At 43.1% G+C, this 10,210-nt stretch overlaps 1 protein-coding gene and 1 pseudogene across 1 annotated transcript in view; both read right to left on the bottom strand.

The window, feature by feature from the left end:
- Nucleotides 1-4,612, bottom strand: part of ube2g2 (ubiquitin-conjugating enzyme E2G 2 (UBC7 homolog, yeast)) — a 9,606-nt gene extending 4,994 nt beyond the window's left edge. The window contains exons 1-3 of the mRNA XM_023397277.2: nucleotides 4,451-4,612; nucleotides 3,569-3,604; nucleotides 2,717-2,762 (exon numbers count right to left, since the gene is read on the bottom strand). Coding sequence (XP_023253045.1) covers nucleotides 2,717-2,762; nucleotides 3,569-3,604; nucleotides 4,451-4,493 — 125 coding nt within the window. The 5' untranslated portion in view covers nucleotides 4,494-4,612. The remainder of the gene's footprint in view (nucleotides 1-2,716; nucleotides 2,763-3,568; nucleotides 3,605-4,450) is intronic.
- A 1,840-nt stretch (nucleotides 4,613-6,452) lies between these two features.
- On the bottom strand, nucleotides 6,453-10,204 carry LOC147817188 (olfactory receptor 6N2-like; annotated as a pseudogene).
- Between the last annotated feature and the right edge of the window lie 6 nt (nucleotides 10,205-10,210).

Here is a 10,210-nt window from a genome sequence, read left to right as displayed (position 1 = left end):
GGGGGGTTTCAGACTGAGCAGGAATGTGGACTGTGAATGAGCTGCTGGTTAAATTGAAGGGCAGACTGAAGCTGCTGGCACGCTAACAACAACAACAACAACAGGAGGCTCAGTTACACCTAATGATGCCTTCACTGACATCACCTCTCTCTCACTCACACACACACACACACACACACACACACACACACACACACACTGAGCTTCTAGTTGCTGAGCTTTAATGTTTCCATGGAAACCAGGATAATGAATCACTGCAGGGACGGACCAACACGTCTCACACTGTTCAGGTCAGTGTGTGTTGATGAGACTCTCTTCTTACACTGATTTAAACCCACTCAGTTTAAAGCTCCATGTTTCTTCTTCTTCTGTGTTTTATTTGAAGTGTTGATCTATAAGAAGATATATTTAATCCATCTCTGTGTAGTTTTAAATCTCCTCTCTCTGGAGCTCCGGCACATCACCTGATCCTCCCCATGCTGTTGGATCAGCTGATCACTACCCAGATGCACCTCAGTGACCATCTGAACCTCAGGAGACATCTGGAACATCTGTAAGGACCGGAGAACCACTTGAATTCCCTTTCCTTACTAGAACTATCAAGGACCGACAGAACCTCATAAAGAGGAACATGTAGGAAATGTTTCTAAAGGACCACTAGAACCTCTTCATTCCCCTCTAAAGTGACGTAAAAAAAGGTATTGAACCAGTGTCCATGAGAACCTCCACGAGGATGTTTAGGTCTTCCTTAGTGACCAGAAGAATCTCCTAGCAGACCTAAAGAACTTCTTTAATGACTGCTAGTACATCTGAAACAGCCAGCTCAGTGACCACTAGAACCTTAAAGGATCCCCAGAACCTCCATAAGGACCTTTAAAACTTCACAAAGGACAGCTTGAACTTTCTCAAAGACTGTTAGAACCATATAAAGAACTGCTAGAATTTCGCGAAGGATATCAAGAGTCTCCTTAAGAACTGTTAGAACCACAAGAAGGACTGATAGAACATAGGAGAGAAACCCACAGTCCTCCTGAAGGACAGAAAGAGTCTCCTGAGAGACCACTAGAACCGTCTTTGACGTGTAAAACCACCTAAAGAACCTGTAGAACTTCCTCAATGGCCCATGAAACGTCTGAGCTTTTTCATGAATGATCCATGAGAGACGAGAACCACCTCTGTGCCCACAAGAACCTCCACAGGACAACTGGAACCCCCTTAACCTCCTAAGACCCGAGCTCTATTCTGTGCTATATAGGCTGATTGGGACCTGAGAAAAATGATGTCCACATATGAGGACATTAGTTTTAAATTTCGATTACTGAGTGGCAGTATAATATCCTCATATGTGGTCACCAGGCCCTTGTTGAGAAAAAGTTAGTATTGTGGTCTAGAGAACCCAAAAATGTGAGGTCCACATATGTGGACGCCAGGTCCTAGGAGGTTAAAGGAACCTGAGACCCTCCTACATAACTACTAGAACCTCCTTTGGACTCTAATCTACAGATGGGTGAATGACAGTAAAAGTAGAACCCATCATGCAGTGTGTTAGTAAGGTGTTCGTCATATGTACAGCTGTGTATGAAATCATTAAAACGAGCTCCACCTTCAACAACAGTATTAATACATCCTGCAGTACAAGTGCTTTTACTTTGTATTTCCATATCAGAGTACTTCCTCTTCTGGAGCCTGCAAGTAATCACCCGGGTCCTGCGGGGCCCCTGAGGGTCGGGGCCCCTGAAGGTCTGGGCCAAATAAATAAATAATAGATATCAAAGTTTTAACTGTGAAGCGTCCACCTTCGTATCTGGAGGATGAAAACTGAAATAAATAAATAAATAAATAAGTTATTGCTGATGGACGTGTTGAAGAAGATGAAAAACATCTGGAGACGTGTTAACACAGTCAACACTGACACCTGCTGGTCACCACAGCAGCTGCACATATGGACAAAAGTAAGTGGACACCTGGACGAGTGAGAGTGTGGACTTCAATTTGCTGCAGCAGGTTTAATATCAACACACTCACTGTTCAGTTTTTACATACATATTTTTCTGTTGTCATGACAACTGAGTGTAGAATAGTGATCTGACTGTGGTTCATTAGGTTCCTGTTCCACAACAGTTTGAGAACATGAACAGAACATGTTCTGATCCTCAGTCTATTTCACAGGTTGTCAAACTAAAACTACAGAACAACAACTAACAGACATGTAACAGCTACGACTCTCTCTGACCAATCAGCACTCTGCAGTGTCTCTACATCACCTTCTATTATCCTCTCAGGTCGCCGTGGAACCTCAGATGAGGTGAGACCAAAGGCATGTGGAGTAGAGCAGTACCGTGCAGTGGAAAAGGACTCGACTGTGGTGGAGGGCCTACTATTAAAGCTTAGTCCCAACCGCTGCGGCCATGGGTTCGAATCTGACCTGTGGCCCTTTATTGCATATCTCTCTCACTCAACTGTCCACATACTTAAGGCCTGGACTGTATGTTCATCCTGTCAGACCCCTAAGCATCTTTGAAACTGATCTGAACCCAGGTCCTGGACCCATCAGACAGGCAGCTGAGCTTCCATTCAGGTCTGATCTGGGACCAGGGTTAACCAAGTAAGTGAATGAATCTTAATCAGGTAAACAACAGATTTCTCCTGGTCACTCTGTTCACCCTCTGACCCTGGACTGGACTCCTGCTGCGTGGATGTTACAGTCTGTACTCACATGATGAGAGCCTCCCACTCGAAGAAGTTCTCCTCATTGGCTGGACCTGCAGGAGAACAGAAACATGATTTACTGTTTCTACTTCCTGTTCACAATCACTTCTCATCTCCATGAATATGTCTTAATAATGCTGCTGCTTCTGAGTCAGGAGTGACTGATCAGAGCTGATTGATGGAGACATGTTGATTGATCGCTATCGGCAACAGTGAAGGCCGAAGCTCTCAGGTGACAGTTATATTCACAAGTTTAACATGTTTAAATTAGTGACTTTAATCCTGAATCAACTCTGGTCGTTTTTCATTTACATTTTGTGTTAAAGGTTTCCTGTGGAGTTTCTGACCAGTGTTACACCTGTTCCTCTGATCACAGGTGAGGTGAGGTGAGGGGTCTCAAAGATCGTGTTGGAGGAAACTCCACGGGAAACCTCTGTCACTGCAGCTCCACCTGCTGCTCAAAAAACATCAGAATCTGAAAATCTGACAGTTTGTACTCCTCATCCACAGCCAGGTAAACTGTGCGTGTTTACTACAGGTGTGACCATGTGACCAGCTGTTGTTCTACTGGAAGAAAACTTCAGCTGCCCTGAAGAGTGGAGTTAGTGATGGTCAGGACGGTCGGCCTCTGCCTGACCTCACGCTGCACGAATCAGTGGGTTGTTTTATTTTCACCGGTGTTTCAGAAACTTTTTTACATTGTTGTCTCTGTTGCCGATTACAGATTAATTAATCTTAAATTATTATTTAATTATGAAAGTTGTTGTATCATTTTATGGAACAAAGGCTGAAGCTGCGAAAATCAGCTGAGGTCTTCGCATTGAACCTGTGTTCATGTTTTTGTGTCAGAAAGTCTCACCTGCAACAATCCCCTCAGGTGGGTTCAGAGTCAGCTCTGAAACACAACACACACACACACACACACACACACACACACACACACACACACACACACACACACACACAGGTTAGCATACTGTAAAATCAGGTCTTGACCTCTGATCTTTAGTTAGTTTATGATTCAGTACTTCAGGGAAACTACTTATTGTCCAGACCACATCAGACCAGGTCCGGACCAGAACCAATACACTCGCTCTCTATGGTTTAAATGGCATCTCAGTTAACATGCCAAAAGATACTAACACTAATTCCAGTTAAATTATCACAAACCTGTTAAAACTGATAAATATGGATCTGATATTAAGACCAATCTCCCAGTTCCACTAGCTAATCTAGTAAATACGTGCACCAAACTCCATTTAAAAAACTAGAAACAATAATGACCTTAACACCAGTTTTCGACCTGTTTATCACCTTCACTCTTCAACTCTGTTTACAGCAGAGAGCAGCAGCGGCCGCTGCCTGATTTAAATGTATCTAAAGGTTAGAGGTCAGCGGAACAGTTTCGGTGTGTGAGCAGAAGCAGCTCACTGTGGATGACGAGCTGTACCAACACGTCACATGAAGACAGTTTGTTGTCGTCGTGTTTGTTGTGGGTGACGGAAATGGCGCCGAATTAAACGGACGCCTCGTCTTTTCATGAAGAGCCAGTTAAGTTGCAGTAATTCACCCAGATGCAGCGGAGCAGGGGGAACTTTAAAATGGCGTATTTTCTTTATGGAGTTTGGTGCAGCAGGATTACGGGGACTTCCGTGGCAGTTAGCTTAGCATGTTTGCTACCGCTACAAGTTGCGCCCCTGGCCCCAGGCGGCCTTATGACGCGGTGGTTCGGTTCACTCACGTTTATACTCCGCCATGAGTCTCTTCAGCGCGGTACCGGCCATCGTGTTTTCCCGGAGGCGAATAAAAACAAAAATAAAAATCTGCTCCGGCTTTCAACTTGTTTTTCTCCGCAACCAATCTGTCGCCACAGCTCATTCAGCTGCGCATGCGCACATCGTCTTCTTCTTCTTCTTGTGATTTCTCGTGGGCAACAAAGCAATGTTAGAGGTGCATGCCGCCACCTACTGTACCGGAGAATATAACAGCATGACTTTATTGAGAAGTTAAATTCTGGAAATGAAACGTGTTTCACGTAAATACTTGAATAAAGGCCTCGTGGCGTGTTCCTGTTTATGCCCTTTCCCCCTCTATATATTTATATATCCAACACTCTAGTCATAAGTCTCTCTCTTTCTACACTAAACTCTCTACAGTCCATGAGTACCTGCTCTACATTCTCTACTGTGACATATGTCACATCTGACCCTTCCTTGTTCATTATGTATAAAGCTGAATTAAGTCTTGTGTGTCCTAATCACAACCTAGAATAAGTAACATCCTCTTTCCTGCATTTGTTTCTAATATTTCTAACCTGAACAGATCTCTGAACTTCATCATACTCCCTTGCCTTGATATTGTTATTCCACATTTCCTGTCATGTTACCATAATTTCATGCTGAATTATTGACTTAGCTGCTGATCTCCCAAATTTAATAGGTAAAATATCATTATTATTTGAATTTAGTGACATTTTTGCAAGTTTATCTGTAACTTCATTTCCTTCTATACCACCATGAGATGGAACCCAACAGAACTGGAAGTCAGATCCCAGTTGTTGTAGATTTAGCAGTATTATGTGCACTTCAAGTAAAAGGAATCTGAACATATCACTACTCTCAATGGTTTAATTTCCGCTGTGTATACTGACAGGCTATTTGAGCTTCTCTGAACTATTGCTTTGTCAAATTGCCGAATGTATCCACCCACTCCCACATGTTCATTGCTCCCAACAACTGCTGGACTGTGCTCACATCTGTCGGCCCGGCTGCTGCCACCTGCTGGAGTCAGTTCAGTCCTGCAAGGTCCAGTTTGACAGACGTCTCCCGCCAGTCCTGCTGAGCTGAATCCACACTGTAAATAAAGATGGACAGAGCCTGTGTGACGTCACCCAAAGGTTTCTGAAGAGTGGGTTTGAAGCTCAGAGTGTGCTACTCCACCGCCACCATCTGGCCAGTAATTGACTCAGTCGAACTCCGGCTAATCCAAATATGGTCAAAGAGGAGGGGCGTGTGTGGACATGCCGGTTTGTGGCAAACATATGCTCACCCACCTGTCACTCAAAGAGGCCACGCCCTCAATCCTACACAACTGTAGTCCTTAATAAAATGTAAACAGGTGAGTTATATAAACAGGTGTCATGAAGGAGGAAATCAGCTCTAGAGACCAAAACAGTTTTTGTACCAGGCTGTAAACATGTTTATTTCTGCTGTAAAGTTGGTTGAACCACATCTATACATCTATATAGTATATACATCTATATTTTACATATATATACAAATACATAGTATATAGTGTAGATATATATGTACACAATACACACCCCTCCATACATAGGAGCAGCACTGTATGTTGTTAGATATATATAAATACTGTGCTACAGACATTTTAAAGGTTCTATTATGTATTTACAATCAGACCTGCACGAGCTTCTTTTACATGTCTGTGTTTAAACTGTACATGTTCATTTTGTTTCTTTCTTCAATGACTCCTGTTTAAATCATTGAAATAAAAAATATTATCATTACATTATTATTATCATAGATGTATTTAAACCTTCATGAAATTTGACATTTCACTTTCTTTCTACATTGTTTCTTCTTAATATCAAACATTTGAAATCACTTTTGAGATTTTTTTTTACATTTAATGACTTGAAAATTAAGTAAGAATAATATTAACAAAATAGAATATTCTCCTCTCAAACCTAACTCAAAAATTCTGACATGTGACATTTATGTGTTTAAGACTTTGTTTAGTTTGATCTTTACTGAAGCAGGAAGAAAAACATCAGCTGCACATGAAAAACAAATCTCTTTAAATGTAACAACATTCAGGTGATTTATGACTCTTTGATGTTATTATTTATCTTTCATTATAATGATTTCTGCACAGGAGACATGTTCATGTGTGACCATGTAATACTGCTTTGTGTCTCATCTATAGGGAAGTTCACTTCTGCCAGAAAAAGGTCCAAACTGATGAAAAGTCAGGAAGGAAAAATATCAAAATAAATGTCTGGACTCATATTTACTGATGTGTCAGTATTTTTATGTTGATCAGTCCTCACTTTTTAACATTTCCTTTTACTGCAGCTCACAGTGAAACAGCTGGAGACTGAGAATGCAGATGTTTATCAATCACACTGATCAGACTGTTTATCGATCACACTTATCAATCAGCTCTGCTGCAGCTCAGCAGCCTCTTCACGTGTGTGAAGATCTCCTTCATCTTCAGTCCGTACACCACCGGGTTGAACAGGGTCGGGATCACCACCAGCAGGATGGAGACCAGGACGGAGGTGGCGGGACCGCCCCCAGCCTCCAGCCGCTGGAGCAGCATCTCCACAGCAAGGCTCAGAGAGTAGTTGATGAAGACAAGCAGGTGCGGCAGACAGGTGTGAAGCGCTTTGCTGCTGAAGGCCTGAGAGCGGCGCAGGCAGATGGAGAGGATCCTGCCGTAGGAGAAGAGCACGAAGGCGGCTGGCAGGAAGACGACGGCCGCGGCGCTCACCATGCCGTACACGTTGAGCAGCAGCGCGGCGCCGCCGCCGCAGCTCAGGCTCACGAAGCTGTAGATGTTACAGTAAACTCTGCTGAGCTCCGAGCGGCAGAGCGGCAGAGCGGCAGGCGGCAGAGCGGCAGAGCGGCAGGCGGCCGGCCAGCAGCGCCGCGCCAGCAGAACAGCAGCAGCGCCGCCACTGCGGCAGGAGTCAACAGCGCGGCGTAGCGCAGCGGGCGGCAGATGGACCGGTAGCGGTCCAAGGCCATGGTCGCTAGCAGCATGAAGCTGGAGGAGCCCAGTGAGCCCACCACGAGGGCCTGACACAGACAAGCAGCGCGGGAAACCTCTACGAAGCGGCGACCGGACGTTAGGTCCGTCAGAAGCTTGGGATAAATCGTCACGCTGACAGAGAGAGAGTTCAGCAGAAGCGCGGCAACGAACACGAACATCGGGCGGTGGAGGTTCCGCTGAGAACAGATGACGTAAACCACCAGACCGTCACTACACAGCACGAACAGGTAGACCGCCGAAAACACGGAGAAGAAGAGCCACCTGTGGTCAGACAGCTGCACGAGACCGTCCAGCGTCACTGACGATGAGGTCACAGAGGTCACGTTCAACACGGATGAACTCATAGGGGACAGCCAGCAGAACAACAGGAGAACATGAGTGTGTTCAACAGTCAACAGTCACCATCATCATCATCATCACCATCATCATCATCAGTAAATGTAAAGTAGGTGGAACCTGCTTCATGTGTCAGTCTTCATCCTGTGTGGAGCTCATTAAACTACAGGTCACTCTTCAGCTGCACCTTCATCTTCATCACGCTTAGTGTTAATGAAGGCTTCAATTAACCAGGTTTAACAACATCGACCAAACAACATGAACGACAGCCTCATTATGAGTGAAAATAAATAAGTAAATCTTTCAAAAAGTATACAATATAAATAATGCCATATGAATGCAGAAAAATGTTTAACCCTCACATTCTGCCTTCACACTAAGATTTCTCTCATGATCAGAGTCCATAGTGAATCTTGAACTACAGATCATGTAGAAAGTATCAACAGCCTCTCTGACATTAAAACATGGAGGATTAATCCTTCATTAATGTGTCGGAGCAGGGAGAGAGTATCTTTAGGTTTTCATCACTGGATTTTAGAGAAAAACATCTACTATCACACGATATCACGTCCTGTTTTACCTAAGACATGAAAACATAACAGCCATAATGATTGAAATATATTTTATTGAAGAAGAACATTGTTAACTATATAACCAGATGAAGGTCAGATCCAGGCCTCGGTACAATCTGTCTGCTGCCATGACCTCAGTCAGTGAAGTGGCAGCTCAGGTTCCTTTATAATCTCCTGACCTTGAACCTCCACGTTCCTTCATCTGAGCCACAAATCTAACATCTGTGGATCTACAATCCACTTCAATAGATACTGGTCAGATTTGATTTGAACACAGCCTCAATCTACAAACATTTGTAGCAGCTGAACAAAAGTATAACATTTAAAATTATTTAAATTTTTGTGTTATTTTGGTTCACTTTAGGAAAAGTCATCAAACTTCAGGCTAAAAGAAATTGAGGATATTTTTACTGCTGTCTAATGTCAAAGGTCCAATTTGACCCGAACAGTTTGTAAGGGTTAAAATAAATACAGGCATTAATTAAGTCATAATTAATTGAGGTATTTGTAGCAGTAGCTAACTGTCTAGCTTGTTTCATACACTTTACATTCTTGCCTTGAGAGTTGCTGAATTATATCATGTCAGGTATCTACGGATGAACGCTCACGTTAGCTAGTTTCTTCTTTAAGTTACAGCTTAGCTAACTATAGCTAATTTCTAACTCTTGCTTTACAGTTCCTAATAAGTAACTAATGATAGCTAGGTTTCTAAGTTTAGCCTTACGTTACAGTTAAAATAACTAATGTTAGCTAGTTTCTCATTTAGCATTAAGTTACAGTTTAGCTAACTAATGTTAGTTAGCTGATAGCACACCCTTTAATTTCCAGTGTTAGCTTGTCATTTCATTACCAATATAAAATGTCATATATGATCTAAAGTTGCAAACAGGAGTCATGAGCAGTGAGACGATGGAGGATTAGTTTCCTCTATAATAGACACAACCTTTGTTTTCACTCAGGAGTTTTACCTGTTGGGTCATTGACGATATTTTTTACTGAAATATTTCCATTTTATGCTACTTTATACTTCCACAACATTAAAACCAGTCACCTGTTATACAGTATGTACTGATTACACTGATAATTAAACCAGTTATTAAATCTGTATATGGAGGATTTAAAATGATGCTTCACAATAACAAGAATAACACTCATCATCAACAACTTCAGTTTACAGTGTGTGAAGAGCAGAGATCAGCTGATCACACCTGACTCAGGTGTTCTGTGTGATTCTGTTTGTTAGTGTAACGAGCAGCTGGTCAGTTAATGAGGTCACTTGAGAGCAGCTTGTTAGTCAGCTCTCATTAGGACCAGCAGCTCATTAGTCTTCAGGGTCCGGCTCCCTCAGGACTAACATGGACATCATTACATCATCTCCATGTTGTTTACCAGACCTGATCCTCTCTGTGACCTCTGACCCCTCACACTCAAACCAGCACACCTGTACAAGTGTAGTTTTAACGCATGTGTTCAGATCAGATGGAGTTACTGTACAGGCTGAATCTGAATCCTGGGGTGTCAGGGTTTATTTCAGAACCACAGTCCTGAAGAACCTTAGACCAATTCCTCTCCCATCTGTGGTGATGAAAAGCTAAATAGATCCTGAGGCCAACCCCTGGTGGCTCATCACATCCTCAACTCTCTGCTCTCTGGCATTGAGAGACACAACCTGACTTGTGATAACGTGGTTCTCTGACAAGGTGATGGGAAACAGGTGGAAACAATCAGGGCGGGGCAAACAATCAGACCAGTGGGAAACACACAAGGGAAAGGAGGAAGTTACCTGAAACGAGAGGAGA

Source organism: Seriola lalandi, unplaced genomic scaffold, assembly GCF_002814215.2.
Source record: "Seriola lalandi dorsalis isolate HSWRI2012SDOR001 ecotype SW California unplaced genomic scaffold, Sedor1 jcf7180002055007, whole genome shotgun sequence".
Lineage (NCBI taxonomy): Eukaryota > Metazoa > Chordata > Actinopteri > Carangiformes > Carangidae > Seriola > Seriola lalandi.
Note: the sequence above shows the minus strand (reverse complement) of the source record. Positions and strands in the feature narration are given on the sequence as shown.